Below are 16,724 nucleotides of genomic sequence, written 5' to 3'. Positions count from 1 at the left end.
CTCCGGGACCTGCAATGGCTTAAGTCAAGAAATGTCATTTCTGGTACATTGCAGTAGCAATTTAGGCTTGTATACAAGCAAACAAAGTCTTAAAATAGTAATTGTAATAGTCAGTAAATGTAACAAATCAAGTGGCAGGTCAGTCTGTGTACAAAAGATGTAAAATATGACCGGTGACTGTATCTTACGTTCACACTTGATCAAAGCTGCTTTACCATTATATGTAGTAGATGTGCGGGCAAGGAAAACACGCACACGCACATGAGGTTGCTTTACTCAGGCATCAAGAAAAAATGAAATTAGCATTTTCAGGAATAAATGAAACTTCAGATCATTTAGGCTCAATTATCGCACTCTAACACAAGAAACACCTGAAAGCAAAGTAGGGCTTTTAGGAAATTGATGGGGAGGAAGCAGTGGGATTATAGAAGGTGGTAATTAGGAGAAGGTTATCATGGTGTGGTATGTACAATATCTCTGGAAATGTCACAATAAACGCTGTACTTTGCACAGTTAATACACAGCAATGAAAGCGAAAATCAGTGAATACTACCTAGATAGAAATATGCATAGCCTCAACACGATACAATTTGAAGGGAGTAGATTTCAAAATATAGTTATAAAAGCAGATGAAGAAATTATTCCTAAGAATAGTATTTCAGATGACCATAGAAACACAAAAAATTTACTTATTCCCTTCACGAATTAGTGTAAGGAAATGATACACTAAGATTGAATTGATAAAATAAGAAGCTAAAATAAACATAGAAATATTTTGTCTCAAGAAAAGATTATTGAATGCAAAAAGAGAAATATTAACCAAGACACTAATTCTGATTCAGTTATAGAACTGTAGATCTTCCCGACACTGCGGTTAGTTAGGAGTCCTGAAGGAGACTAGTAGGAATAATGGGGTTCATGAACTTGAAATCTGAGGTCCCAGAGTCCTCAGTCAGACAGACCTCATAATGATAACTCTGGGATAGGGTCCCCGCACCACTGACATCCACCAGATGGCTAGGAAAGTGTCCCTCAGGAATAGAGCAGTCACCCAGAGAAGCCTCCCTGGCCTTCTTGCACAACCTCACCCCCACAAACAGCAGCACAGACAAGAGGAAAAGCGAAGACACAGAAGCCAAGGCAATAACCAGATAGAGAGTGAGCATGTCTTCTTCCTGTGTGGGGTTGAGCGCCACCTCTGGCAGAGGCAGGTAGGGCTGAGAGAAGCCATCCACTACTAGCACTTGCAGCATGACACTAGCAGAGCGCGGAGGATCTCCATTGTCCTTGACCAGCAGCAGCAGCCTGTGCTTGGGCGCATCACGCTCGCTCAGCAGCCTGGTGGTGCGCACCTCGCCATTGTGCGCCCACACGCTGAACAACCCGGGCTCCGTGGCCTTGAGCAGTTGGAACGACAGCCAGGCATTCTGGCCAGAGTCGCGGTCCACAGCCACCACCTTGGTGACCAGGTATCCAGGCTCCGCTGCCCTGGGCAGCAGCTCAGTGCAAGGCGCAGAGGCATTCTGCATCGGGTAGAGCACGAAGGGCGCATTGTCATTGTCGTCCAGTACCACCACGCGCACCAAAGCCTGGCTACTGAGCGCGGGCGAACCTCCGTCTGTGGCGCCCACGCGGAACTCAAAGGCCTGCAGTGCCTCATAGTCCAGCGCCCTGAGCGCAAACAGCTGCCCGTTGTCTGAGTTGATAGAGATCAGCGAGGCAAGGCCCAGCTGCTGGTCATGGGGCGGCAGCAGCGAGTAGATGATAAGGCCATTGGAGCCAGAGTCTGAGTCTGTGGCGCTGATGGTGCCTATGTGCAGGGCGGGGCTGTTGTTCTCATGAACAAACAAGGTGTAAGAAGTTTGAGTGAAGGCAGGAGCATTATCATTGATATCGGACATTTGCACTGTTATAGTGTGCTGGGTTGTGAGCCTGGGTGTGCCCAGGTCGGAGACCGTGATTGTGATGTTGTACTCAGCTCTGCTTTCTCTATCCAGGGGTCTCTCTGTCACTAGGGTGTAAAAGTTCTTGAATGTGGGTTTTAAAAGAAATGGAAGTTCGTTCTGAATAGAACACACCATCCTCCCATTATCCCCAGAATCCGGGTCAGAGACACTGAAAACAGCAACTACGGCCTCAGGAGCATTTTCTGGAATGGAACTAGTGAGCGAAGAGATGGTGAGCTTAGGGGCATTGTCGTTCACATCCAACACCTGGATAGCTACAGTGCATTTTCCTGAAAGACCGCCACTGTCTGTGGCTACAATTTCCATGTTATAATATGAAGTTGTTTCAAAATCCAGTGCCCCTTTAAGACGAATTTCTCCTGTGATTTCATCTATCACAAATGGTTGAGAACCTCCCCTGCCTTGAAACAGAGAGTAGGCTACCTTGCCATGTATCCCAGCATCTAAATCCCTGGCAGAGACTGTGACAACTAAGGCATCGAGGGGGCTGTTCTCAGGGACATCCACCGCATAGAGTGACTGTACAAACTGGGGGGCATTATCATTGATGTCCACAACTTCAATTCGAACAGTTGTTGTCCCAGACTTGGGCGGAGCTCCCCCATCCAGAGCGGTGAGGATTAAAGCGAGCTCAGGTTGCTCCTCCCTGTCCAGGGCTCTGTCCAGCACCAGCTCTGGGTATTTCCTGCCATCTGAGTGACTGAGAGTAACCACATGGAAATGGAGGTTGGGACTGACTGTGTAGTTCTGAACAGCGTTGCTCCCTATGTCAGGGTCCTGAGCTGCCTTCAGAGGAAACACAGTTCCTGGCTGGGCAATTTCTTGAATTTTTAGCACCATTTCTGTGTCAGGGAACTCTGGAGAATGGTCGTTTATATCTGTGAGCTGCAAGTCTGTTTGAAAGAACTGCACAGGGTTTTCTAGTATGATCTGGAAGTGCAGCACACAGGGTTCTGTCGCCCCACACAGTGCTTCGCGATCTGGTTTTTCCTTCAGGAGCAAATTTCCTCTCTCTGCATCAAGCTGCAAGAGCTCTTTGTTACCATTGTGATGGATTCGTGCCCCTCTAGTGGCCAGTTCCCCAACCCTGAGCCCCAGATCTTGTGCCAGGTTAGCCACCAAGTAGCCACTCTCCGTTTCTTCTGGCATGGAATAGCTAATTGCCTCAGAACCAGCCTCCCACAAAAGCAACAATATAGCAAGGAAAATGACTTGCCTTTTCTCTGACGTTTTTGTTAGCGCTGTCTCCATTGTTTAGAAGTTATCCAGAGGGCTCTGCTTCTTCTAAATCTTGTCGGTTTCAATCCCACAGATGTTTTGGTGAAATAGTTGCTTTTAGTAGTTCTTTCTCCCAATATCTTAAGTAAATGTCTCCCTTCTGATTCCCAGGAATGGCGTCCTGGGCATCCTGGGAGCCCCTTGTTATACAAATCCTTAGACTGCAGCGCCACCGTGTGTACTACTCTAGCGTTGCACTCCACTTTGCTCTCAGTTCCAGCCCTACAGTGAAGTATCTTTTACATTGTATGTCAAGTTTCTAGCAACTGGAAATTGCAACATTTGCTGAGCTAATTTTCAGTGAAAGGTAATTTTTTAAACGAACAATATGGCATATTAGTTTTGAATAAAGACTTTTGAATACACAAATTCTGTCATAAATATCTACAAGGGGCACAGCACACAGTATACATACAGCACGAGTCACCAAGGTACTATAATTCAGTAAGCAGAATCTAGATGAATAAATAGCGTGTACCTAAACGAACATGTTCTCCTTGCTATTCACTAGTTTTAAATCTCTTCCTAGGAACTATGTTGTCTTTTATTAACATACAATATTTTGCCTTTCTTAGAATTTTTAAGAAGTAAATTAAAACCAGTAGCATATTTCTCTGTGATAGTATTTTCCTTTGCTAGCTTTCTTGGGTAAGTTTCGTCTACGGTATCCTGTTTCCATTGTTTTGTATCTTTCCTTCATATGTTTGCGTTTTTTTTTTTTGTTTTTTTTTTTGCATATACTCCATATGAGGAACATTGGAGCTTTCCAGGTTTGAGTTTTTGAGACATGGTCTCTCTTCACAACCCTGGCTGTCCTGAAACTCTCGATATAGACCAGACTGAACTTGAACTTCCAGAGATCTGCCCGCTTCTACCTCAGGAGTACTGGGATTAAAGGTGTGTGCCAACACTTTGAATTTTGAATACTACTCCTACAAAAAAGTTTTTCACACTTCCATATAAATAAGAATGGTTTACTGTGAGTCAAAGTGTGAAAATGCATTTAACCTTGGCAACCACTGTGAATAGTTTTCAAATATAGATGATGTACTGAGCTGCCCCTGGTGGTTCACCCCTGTAGTCCCATCTCTGTTTAGACACAACAATTATCGCAAGCTCAAGGCCTGAGTGGGATATATAGTGAGTCAATTGTAGGTGCTTGCCTCGTGCATTCAGTGATATGAGTTCCATTCCCAGCAATGTGAAAAAGTAATTCCAGCAATGCCTGAGAATTCTCGTTGCTCCATGATCCAAACCAATATTTGATGCTGTCTTTACAGTTTTAACCACTCTAGGTACTGTGATGTCACAGTGTACATTTGATTAGCACTTCCCTGGTGAATAATGTAAGTATAAAAACTTTCACATGTTTATTGACCATTCAAATTCATTCTCATGAGGATTTCTTTTATACCTTTTACTATAAGGCATTTGTCAACAGCTTGTTGGTTTGCAGAAGAATCTATATTCTTAGTATATCACCCTTTGCTTATGCATAGTGTAAATAATTTCCTCCATCTATGCCTTCTATTTTAACTTTATTATATTGTCTTTGTTAAACAAAGGTTACTCATTTTAATTTAGTCTGTTCTGTCAATATTTTCCATTTCTGAATAAAACTTTCCTCCTGTGTCCCCAACGTCATAGGAAGTCATATTTTGAATGTTTGCTTTATTTTTAACATTTAAAGCTACACTCAACCTAAAATCAAGTGCATAAGATTAGGGCCCATATTTCCCCAACTGTCTTTGCATTCTGTACTGAAAAGATAATCCATTCCCCATTGTTTCTGAGTTGCCACAATTGTCACAAGTCAGGGGATCATGGAAAAGCTTTAAGATTGCATTTGTCTTTGAATATCGAGTAATACTGTATTCTCTTACTTCTCATAACTCTATGAGAGGCTTTATTATCTTCAGGGTAAGTTTTCTTCTGCAAAGATTATTTTTGAGGAATTTTAAATCCACGGGAAAAAATGTAAAGGCATAGAAACCATGCAGGACCGTGCACCACCTTCCTCAGGGCCATCCCTCCACAGCTCCAGAGTGGTACATTTCTCACCGACCTTCAACATTAACACGTTTTCCCCTGATCCACCACTTTGAGCCATGAATGAGGCTTCTTGGTACCCTACGCTCTTGGCAGCAGTTGGTGTCATCATACCAGAGTCTGGCCATTGTACCTTAAGGTCGTCTAGTGGTGTCTCATTATTCAAACTTGCATTTCCCTAACAACAGTGATGTGGAGTCTCTTCCCGTGCACTTATTTACTGAGTCTTGTTTGGTAAGTGTTTGGGTCTTTGGCACACTTTTTACATGGTATTGTTTTCTTACTGTTGAGTCTTGAAAGTTTTTATATATTTTGGGCAGCTGTCTTTTATCAAGCGTGTCTGTCATAAATATTTTCTCCTGGTCTGTGACTTTGTTTTGTTGTTCTTTGTCTGTTTGTTTCTTTGTTTTAATTTTCTTTGTAGAATTTTTGCAGAGCAGAAAAGTTAATTTAAATGAACTCTGTGCCATCAAGTCTTTCATCCAAATATAACACTGTTTCATAGTATATTCAGTTTTGTTTGGTGTCAATATTTCCTTATCAACATTTTTGTATTGACATACATAGTATACATACTTAGCCCATCAAATTCACAAAGAAGATTTTGAAGTTTTGCTTAAGATTTTACAATTTCTGCTGATTGTTGGAAAGATGAACAATATTCCAACCATGGAGCATTTCCAAAATGACCATTGCACATTCCTCAATTTATTTAGATCTTTATATTTTTCTCAATAATGTTTGCACTTCCTGCCTTACAAGTCTCCTGTTGCATTTGTTTCTAAATATGTATGTATTTGGAAGCATTTTTAAATGTTATTTAAAAATTTCATTTTCCTTCATGTAAACACACTGTTGACCTTGCATCTACTGCTGTTCATGACTTCATCCATCACTTCTGATTGCAGAGCCTTCATAATTTTTATGCGTGTAATTGCATCATTTAAAATATAGTTTTTATTTCTTCTGCTTTAATGGTCATGACTTTCATTTCTTCTTTGCTGATTCCTGTGGTTTGGATTGGTAATAAAATCACAGTAGTAGCTGGGGTGAGACTCCTTCTCTCATGGTTGACCTCAAGAAGAAATTTTTAAATAATTTGCCTTTAGTGATATGTATTATGTATGTATTTGTTCAGGTTTTTTTTTTTTCTGAAATGGGGTGCCACTTTGGAGCCTAGCCTAGTTTGAATCTCCCTGTGTGGACCACTGTGCTCTCAAACTAACAGATATTCACCCACCTCTGCCTACTGAGATTAAAAGTATATGCCATCACATCTGGCTGCTATATATTTTTGAAAATACTCAACATTCCCTTATTCAATCATATGCTAATATATTATGTGTTAATATGTACTGAGTCTTGTTCTACAATTTTTCTGTACCCATTAAGAATAAAAATATTGCTGTTTTGTCCTATTGACAAGTGTCCTTTGTCTTACAGAAGCTTTTCAATTTTATCAGCTCCCATTTCTCAAAGGCTGATCTTAGAACACGAGCCGTTGGTGTTCTGTTCAGGAAATTCTTCCCTGTGCCAATGTGTTCAAGGTTCTTTTGCACTTCTTCTCTTAGATTCAGTGTATCTGGTTTTATGTGGAAGTTCTTGATCCACTTGGACTTGAGCTTTGTACAAGGAGATAAGAATAGATCAATTTGCATTCTTCTACATGCAGACTTCAAGTTGAACCAGCACCATTTGTTGACAATGCTGTCTTTTCCCAGTGCATGCTTTAGCTTTTTTGGTCAAAGATCAAATGACCATTGGTGTGTGAGTTCATTTCTGGGTCTTCAGTTCTATTCCATTGATCTACTTGCCTGTCTCTGTACCAATACCATGCAAGTTTTATCACTATTGCTCTGTAGTGCAGCTTGAGGTCAGGATGATGATTCCCCTGGAAGTTCTTTATTGTTGAGAATAGATTTTAGTCTCCTTGTTTTTTTGTTATTGCAAATGAATTTGAGAATTGCTCTTTCTAATTCTATGAAGAATTGAGTTGGGATTTTGATGGGGATTGCTTTGAATCTGTAGATTGCATTGAATCTGTAGATTGCTTTTGGTAAGATGGCCATTTTTACTATGTCAATCCTGCCAGTCCTTGAGCATGGGAGATCTTTTCATCTTCTGAAATCTTCTTTGATTTCTTTCTTCAGGGATTTGAAGTTCTTGTCATACTGATCTTTCACTTGCTTGGTTAGAGTCACACCAAGATATTCTATATCATTTGGGACTATTGTGAAGTATGTCGTTTCCCTAATTTCTTTCTCAGCCCCTTTATCCTTTGAGTAGAGGAAGGCCACTGATTTGTTAGAGTTAAATTTATATCCAGCCACTTTGCTGGATATCAAATTATCAGCTGTAGAAGTTCTCTGGTAGAATTTTTGGTGCTGCTCATGTATACTATTATATCATCTGCAAATAGTGATATGTTGACTTCTTCCTTTCCAGTTTGTAACCCTTTGACCTCCTCCTTTTGTTGTGTAATTGCTCTGGCTAGAACTTTGAGTACTATATTGAAGAGAGAGAGAGAGAGAGAGAGAGAGAGAGAGAGAGAGAGAGAGAGAGTGAGTTAGTTTGTGGGCAGCCTTGTCTTGTCCCAGATTTTAATGGGATTGTTTTGAGTTTCTCTCTATTTAGCTTGAGATTGGCTATTGGTTTGCTGTATATTGATTTTATTACATTTGAGTATGAACCTTGAATTCCTAATCTCTCCGATACTTTTAACATGAATGGGTGTTGTATTTTGTCAAAGGCCTTTTCAACATCTAATGAGATGATCATGTGGTTTTTTTCTTTGACATTGTTTGTATAGTGGATTACATTGATGGATTTCTATACATTGAACCATCCCTGTATCCCTGGGATGAAGTTTACTTGATCGTGATGGATGATCATCTTGATGTGTTCTTGGATTTGGTTTTTGAGAATCTTATTGAGTATTTTTGCATCAATATTCATAAGAGAAATTGGTCTGAAGTTCTCTTTCTTTGTTGGGTCTTTTTGTGGTTTAGGTGTCAGTGTAACTATGGCTTCATAGAAAGAATTGGGTAGTGTTCCTTCTGTTTCTAGTATATGTAATAGTTTGAGAAATATTGGTAGTATATCTTCGTTGAAGGTCAAATAGAATTCTGCACTAAAACCATCTGGTCCTGTTTTTTTGTTTTTTGTTTGTTTTGTTTTGTTTTGTTTTGTTTTTGGTTAGGAGACTTCTAATGACTGCTTCTACTTCCGTAGGTGTTATGGAGCCATTTAGATAGTTTACTTAATCCTGATTTAACTGATCCAGATACCAGGTACCTGGTATCTGTCTAGAAAATCTTCCATCTTATCCAGGTTTTCCAGTTTTATTGAGTATAGACTTTTGTAGTAGGATATGAATTTTGAATTTCCTCTGTTTCTGTGGTTATGTCTCTCTTTTCATTCCAGATTTTGTTAATTCAGATACTGTCTTTGTACTCTCTGGTTACTCTGGCTAAGGACTTATCTATCTTGTTGATTTTCTCAAAGAACAAGCTCCTGGTTTGTTGATTCCTTGTATAGTTCTCTTTCTTTCTACTTGGTTGACTTCAGCCGTGAGTTTGATTATTTTCTGCTGTCTACTCCTCTTGGGTGTATTTGCTTCTTTTTGTTCAAGAGCTTTTAGATGTGCTGTTAAGCTACTAGTGTATGCTCTATTCAGGTTCTTTATGGAGGCACTCTGGGCTATCAGTTTTCCTATTACTACTGCTTTCATTTTGTCCCATAAGTTTGGATATATTGTGCTCCTTATTTATAATAGCCAGAAGTTTGAAACAACCCTCAACAGAAGAATGGATACAGAAAATGTTGTACATTTACACAGTGGAAGACTTCTCAGCAATTAAAAACAATGACATCATGAAATTCACAGGCAAATGGATAGAGCTAGAAAATATCATCCTGAATGAGGTAACCAAGACACCAAAGAACACACATGGTATAAACTCACTGATAAGTGGATATTAGTCCAAAAGCTCATAGTGTACATAATACAACCCACAGACCATATGCAGCTTAGAAGGAAGTGCACCAGGGTGTTCATGCTTCAGTTCTGCATTGAGGAGGGGAACAGGATGATCATGAGTGATGGAGGGAGAGGGGGACTTGGGCAGGAGAAAGGAGAGGGAGGAAATGGGGGGCAGTATCAGAAACTGGAGGAGATGTGAGAGAGGTACAGAGGGTCAGAAAATTGAACAAAAATATGTAGCAGGGGGAATGAGGAACTGAGTATAGCCACTGGAGGGTCCTCGACACCAGGGAAACACGGCGCTCCCAAGAGCCAATGGAGATGACTTTAGCTGAAATGTGCAGAGATAGAACCTGTAGAGACTACCTCCAGTAGACGGGGAAGGCCCCTGGTTGAGAGACAGGGCCACCCACCCATCTCAAAGTTTTTAACCCAGAAATTTTCATGTCCAAAGTAATAATAAGGTCAAAAATACAGAACAGAGACCAAAGGAACGGCCAACTTGGAACTGCCTCACCTGGGGATCCATCATGTCTGCAGACACCAAACCCAACACTGTTGTCTTGGTCAAGAGGTGCTTGCTGACAGGAACCTGGTATGATAGTGCCTTGGGAGGTCTGGCCAGCAACTGACCAATACAGATGTTGATGCTTGGAGCCAACCATCAGACTAAGCTCAGGGAACCTGGTGGGGGAGCTGGCAGAAGGACTGGAGGAGCAGAGGGGGATTGCAACTCCATTGGAAGAATAACATAGGCTGGCCTGATCACCCAGTTCTCCCAGAGACTAAACCACCAACCAAGGAGTATATCTGGATGGATACATGGCTTCATATACTGCATTACATTCATTATATATCACTTACACTTATCTGAATTTGATTGCCTTTTAAAAGAAAGGGCACGTTCATGTATGTCTATAGAAGAGTTTTGTCATTTCTTTCTTAAAATGTCCTTTTGAAGTTTGGATGTCATAATCTATTCAGAGTTACTGGCATCCAGATGACTTTTGATATGCTCATTATGCTTACAAGTTTATACATTAATTTTTGTTCTCACGTGAACATTTGTAATAATTCAACATGTTAAATGGACTTTTATAGTACCATTAATCAATATGATTGGTCTCATATTTTATATTTTCATTTTTGAATTTTAAATGCCATTTTACAGCATTTATCAGATGCAACAATATTTTCCTTACAAAATTTTGTCATTCTGTTTGTTAAATATTAGCAAGACAAAATAAATACAATGCGTGTGACAAACATGATAGTCTAATCAAAGAGAGTTGTGATCCACAAGTTCACATGATTCTGTCACCTTCAAATTTTATTTTTTACCAAATATGCTGCTTACATTCAACACACAAACAAATGTAACATACTTCTTGACTCTACATTTTTAGTACAAATGAGCTAGAAATAGAGGAATGAGGAAAGAAGAAAGAACAAGAGTGAGAGTAAAGAAGGAAGAGAGGAAAAGATAGTCAAAGCAGACATTGTATATGAAAAGTTCATTGGAAAGGAGTGATTTCCTCCTCCTCATTTTCCTCTCTTTGCCCCAAGACTTACCAGCAAAGTGGAGGAGAGAACATACAAGGTTCCACAACACTAAACATATGATAAACAGAAAGTAGGTATACGATAGTGTGGCTCATCTGATAAAATTTTGTATGTATTCATTTTATAGATGTGTATGTTTGTGTGACTTCTCTATCATGAACATGTAGTAATTTCAGCGCTTTATATTTAAAAGAGCCAAGGAAGAATTGAGAGATAGAAACTCAATCCCATAGCAAATATAAAAATAGTGTGAGATCTTTATTTGTTAAAAGCAATAAAGCTAGAGATAAATTATCATCGAAACAAAATTTATAAACATAGCTCGTAGGTACTTGTAACACCTTTTTGGTTAAAAGACCTGAGGTAACTTGAGATGTCATAGATAGAGATAATCTGCTGGCATAATACAGAGAAATAAAAATGTAAATTCAAGGGGCATGGGGAATAGAATAGGAATCTCAGAAAATAAAGTTTCCAGAAGAAAATAATAAAGAGATGGAAGAAAACATAATATTCCAAAGAGGAAACTATTTTTTTCTAAAAATAGACTTAATATTCACATGGGCATGCCTACTGAAACAGTGTATGGAAATAAGTACTACAGTTGTGTAAACAGAAAGGTATTTCAAAAAGAGAAAAAATCTTAAAAGGCTCCCCGCCAAACAAACTATCATAGAAATGTGACTATGAATTAATGATTAGAAAAAAGTAGTAATAGTATTATTAGATGATTGATTTAGAAAACCATTTTTGAGACAAGGCCTCACTATGTAGTTCCTGCTGGCCATGTAGACACAGTCACTACATAGACCAGACTGGCCTCCAAATCAGTGATCCTCCTGCCTCTGCCTCCTGAGAGTGTGCCGCCAGGTCCAGCTCCTTTCATTTTTAAAAGGTTCCACACTTTCTCTCCATTTTCTATTTCTTCATTCTCTGTTGCTGTGCCTTCGCATTGTTGGGTTTCTTGAATTTTAAGAAGCCACCATTCTCACTTTGCACAGTCAATGCCTGGTCGTTATTTGCTTGTAATCTATACTGTTACGTTGTACTTCTTGACACAAGTCTGCAAAGGCTTTTGGGATTGTTTTCCTTCTGTCTAAAACTCTACTAAAAGTATTTTCTCTTGGTGCCTATGTAGCTCAGCTCATTCTCTCAGTCTTTGCTCAAAAATTTTACCTTTGAAGGCTTTACTCTGGAAAACCTGGGGGGGGGGGTTTAAAGACATTGTCTTTGATTCCAGTGATTGCAGTTTAAATCAGCTCTTAGTTTTACAGATGCTCCTGTAAAAGAAATATACCATTTCATGGAGTTGCTTTAATATTCTCTCTCCCTGGACCTTGTGTTGAGCAATGTTCCTATGATATGCCTAAGTGTGATTTGTTTCTTACAGACTCTAGGTTTCTCGGAATATTCCAAATATTCAATGACTCGCTAGTGGCACCAAGAATCAGTCATTATCTCTCCAGATACTTGTTAGCCACTTCCCACACCCCCAAATCTCCTCTCTCTCATCCCTTCCCTCTCCTGCCTAAGCCCCTCTTCTGAAAGGACTCCTTCCCACTTTCAGGTCTTCTATGTGCGGCTTACTGATTATCAGGTTTATTTATTACTTTTCAAAAAACTGAATGATGACTAAACTCTATATTTCAAGGCCTTAAACTGACAGTAACTTGCCTTTTTACTGTTCCTTAGCTTTGGTGAAGGGAGTAATTTAAAGTAAAACTATTTCACTTCATGTAGACTGATAGTTAAGATTTAAAAATGAGTGGTAGAATATAAAGAATGAGTTTCAGTTGCTCATTTTCTGACAAAAGTTCAAGAAAATTTGATATAGTATTATCTACATACATGTAATAAGCTAGAAATCAATCAGTTCACTGGGCTTATCGAACAAAGTAGAGTGCTACAATAATAAATCAATCAATGTACTACTTACTGCTCCTGTATATTAACAAACACAATCATATTCATTGCTGTTCATCAGTTGATCTCAAATCAACTGGAGGACAGACTGGGCAACAAAACAAAATGATGGAACAACAAAAATGGTTTTTCTTGATTGATCTACTCTAACCAAAACCTCCAAATAATGCAAGGGCAAAAGTTTTTGAAATCTACTAATGAACAGAACTAGACAGATACCCAAACTTCGAGAGAATTTACTCATTTGAAATGCCAGAGAAGCGCTGGAAAATACACACACACACACACACACACACACACACACACACACACACCACCACCACCACCACCATCACCACCACCACCACCACCACCACCACCATGCTTGGACTTCTTTGCATGAGGAAGAGAAAGAAAGATATGATGCCCTCAATAATCCTGAATTTTCCCTTCATAAAGATAGTACATGATTCCAATTCAGAGATTAATTATTAAAAGAGATTATGTCAAAGCAGTGATTTAAGAGCTTTATTAAATATACAGGATGACAAACTACACATATTCTCTTTAATTTTTGTCAAATAGAAATCCAAAACTAACCGTAGTACATCCAGAACATGCTCAACCAGTCAATAGAACCACTACCATGCATGATGCTCAAAAACAAAAAGGCCACAACCTTTGTGTGCATTCATGTACACCGTAAAGTTTATGACTTGGACAACCAGGGCGCTTAAACTGGTAGTGAACACGACATAGTGATGCTTTCTGTTCATGCAGAAAGATTCAGGCAACATAAATAATTTTAAACACTCTACCTTTAAAAAGAGGCAACTGTGTGGAAATGGCAGGTGTTACAAATACAAACAAAAGCACAAGGATTTTTTGAGATGAGTGAAATGTCTTATAAGATCACTAAGAATTTCATTTAAAGACAGTTTATTTATGCTTATCAGGGTACTAATCACCAAAATTATTCATATGTGGGGGAAAATATGAACTATGCTTAGTACAACTAAAGGCTAGAACTCTCATACCAATAAAAAAGAAACTGTGAGCACTATTAATAAGTAGAATAGACTAGTGGAGAACTTCATAGAAACAAGATCATTTCTTAAAAGAAAAGAATTGTACAACACTTAGGAAATCACATCGCTTAGCTCACTGGTTCTCGACCTCCCTAATGCTGGAATGCTTTAAGACAGCTCATAGTGTTGTGGTAACTCCCAACCATGAAATTACTTTCGCTGCTACTTCGTAAGTGTAAATTTGCTACTGTTTTGTGTGTGTCATAAGAATCTGAGTTTCCTGAGGGTCTTAGGTGACCGTGGCGAGAGAGTCCTTCGACCCCCCAAGAGGTTGTAAACCTCAGGTTGAGAACCTCTGACTTAACTGAATACAAAGCTATCCCTGCAGCGAAGATTTTCATTAAGTTCTCTCCCAGCGTCCTGAACCAACAGGTTGGGGATCATGGGTTTGAGGAATTTGAACTCACCAGTCCCAGAGTCCCCGGTCAGACACACCTCATATTGGTAGTTGTGGGACAAGGTCCCTGTGCCACTGACATCCACCAGGTGGCCAGGAAAGAGTTCCTCAGGCACAGAGCAGCCACCCAGAGAGGGTTCCCTGGCCCTCCTGCACAGCTTTACCCCCACGAAAAGCACCACAGACAAGAGGAAGAGAGAAGATACAGATGCCAAGGCAATGACCAGGTACACAGTGAGCATATCTTCAACTTCCTGTGTGGGGTCAGGCGCCACCTCAGGCAGAGAGAGGTATGGCTGGGAAAAGCCATCTACCAACAGCACATGAAGAGTGACACTGGCAGACCGCGGAGGATCGCCATTATCCTTGACCAGCATCAGCAGCCTGTGCTTGGGTGCATCTCGCTCACTCAGCAGCCTGGTGGTGCGGACCTCGCCATTGTGCGCCCACACGCTGAACAACCCGGGCTCCGTGGCTTTGAGCAGCTGAAATGACAGCCAGGCATTCTGACCAGAGTCGCGGTCCACTGCAACCACCTTGGTGACCAGGTATCCAGGCTCTGCTGCCCTGGGCAGCAGCTCTGTGCAGGGTGCAGAGGCGTTCTGCAGTGGGTAGAGCACGAAGGGCGCATTGTCATTGTCATCCAGCACCACCACACGCACCAGAGCCTGGCTGCTGAGCGAGGGTGAGCCTCGGTCTGTCGCACTCACGTGGAACTCGAAGGCCTGCAGCGCCTCGTAGTCCAGCGCCCTGAGTGCAAATAGCTGCCCGTTGTCTGCGTTAATGGAGATTAACGAGGAGAGTGGCAGCTCCGGATCATGGGGCGGCAGCAGCGAGTAGGTGATGTGGGCATTGGAGCCTGAGTCTGAGTCTGTGGCACTGATGGTGCCTATGTGCAGGGCAGGGCTGTTGTTCTCGCTGACAAACATGGTATAGGAGGTTCGGGTGAAGGCGGGGGCATTGTCGTTGATGTCGGACACCTGCACCGTTATGGTGTGCCATGTTGTGAGCCTGGGTGTGCCCAGGTCGGAGACCATGATGGTGATGTTGTACTCAGCTCTGCTCTCTCTGTCCAGAGGGCTCTCTGTCACCAGAGTGTAGAAATTCTTGAAAGTGGATTTTAGAATGAATGGCAGATTCTCTGGAATAGAACAAACCACCTTTCCATTCTCTCCGGAATCCCTGTCTCCAACTCTGAAGATGCTTATGATCGTCTCAGGAGCATTTTCTGGGACAGAGCTGGTCAGTGAAGATATGGTCAGCTCTGGGGCATTGTCGTTCACATCCACCACCTCTACCATTATCAAGCCTTTCCCAGAAAGTCCTCCCCCATCCATGGCCTCAATTTTTACATGGTAAAATTTATTTTTTTCAAAATCCAATGCCTTTTTCAGTCGTATTTCTCCTGTGACTTTGTTTATTGAGAAAGTTCTCTGGATTTCATCTGATGCTTGGAAGAAGCCATAGGAAACTCTCCCAAAGTTGCCAGCATCTGCATCCCGTGCTAAGACAGTCAGGACTGGGGAGTCTGGGGGACTGCTCTCTAGGACCTGCACCTCATAGGGGCTGTTCACAAATTCAGGAGCATTGTCATTGATGTCTATCATCAGGATTCGAACCTGGGCTGTTCCTGACCTCGGTGGAGACCCTCCATCCAGAGCTGTGAGGGTTAAGCTCAGCTCTGCCTGCTCCTCTCTGTCCAGGGCTCTGTCCTGCACCAACTCTGGGTATTTCTTGCCCTCACTATTATTTCGAGTGAGGACATGAAAATAAGAGTTGGGGCTGACTGTGTATTGTTGAAGCCCATTGCTGCCCACATCCAAATCCTGGGCTAAATTCAGTGGTAACAGAGTGCCCGGCTGGCTGTTTTCTGGTATATTCAATAGCATCTCCCCTTCTGGAAATTCTGGAGCATGATCATTTATGTCCTGGATCAATAATTCTCCTTGAAAATATTGCACTGGCTTTTCAAGAGTCACCTGGAAATGCAGCACACAGGGATCCACAGTGCTACACACCTCCTCCCGGTCTACTTTCTCCCTCAGAAGCAAATCTCCAGTCTCAGGATCCAGCAGCAATCTCTGCTTGTAATCATCAGACACCACCCGTGCAGACCTGGCAGCCAGCTCCCCAGCTCCCAGACCCAGATCCTTGGCCAGGTGGGCTACAAAGGAGCCACTTTCTGTTTCCTCTAAGATAGAGTATCGAATTGTTGGCTCACTGCAAACCTGAACCAAAACCATCATAAAAATAAAAGCGATTACTTGCCTTTTTGGGTGAGCTTTCTCCAGCTTCTCCATGAAGTCCCACTGAGTGCTAGCAACCAATCCTTTAGAATTTCCAAAGCTTTGAAATGCTGAACTCTGATTTCTTCTTTGGAGGAATCTTAACATTGTTAATCTTATATTAATCCAGTATATCTTTGCCCAAACCCTTTCATAGCTCTGTAGTGTCCGCCAAGCTCTTGCCTGCGTCTTTTGTTCAGGATTGCAACAAGC

At 41.2% G+C, this 16,724-nt stretch overlaps 2 protein-coding genes across 2 annotated transcripts; both read right to left on the bottom strand.

Annotated features, from left to right (window-relative positions):
- Positions 1-769: 769 nt before the first annotated feature.
- LOC110284914 (protocadherin beta-8) lies at positions 770-3,337 on the bottom strand. Its single transcript, XM_021150911.2, has one exon. The coding sequence runs from the start codon at positions 3,216-3,218 to the stop codon at positions 879-881; it is 2,340 nt and encodes a 779-aa protein (XP_021006570.1). The 5' UTR covers positions 3,219-3,337; the 3' UTR covers positions 770-878.
- A 9,919-nt stretch (positions 3,338-13,256) lies between these two features.
- LOC110284896 (protocadherin beta-4-like) lies at positions 13,257-16,724 on the bottom strand. The gene has a single exon (XM_021150889.1). The coding sequence runs from the start codon at positions 16,617-16,619 to the stop codon at positions 14,130-14,132; it is 2,490 nt and encodes an 829-aa protein (XP_021006548.1). The 5' UTR covers positions 16,620-16,724; the 3' UTR covers positions 13,257-14,129.

This window comes from Mus caroli, chromosome 18, assembly GCF_900094665.2.
Source record: "Mus caroli chromosome 18, CAROLI_EIJ_v1.1, whole genome shotgun sequence".
Taxonomy (NCBI): Eukaryota; Metazoa; Chordata; class Mammalia; order Rodentia; family Muridae; genus Mus; species Mus caroli.
This window is presented reverse-complemented; position numbering and strand designations above follow the sequence as displayed.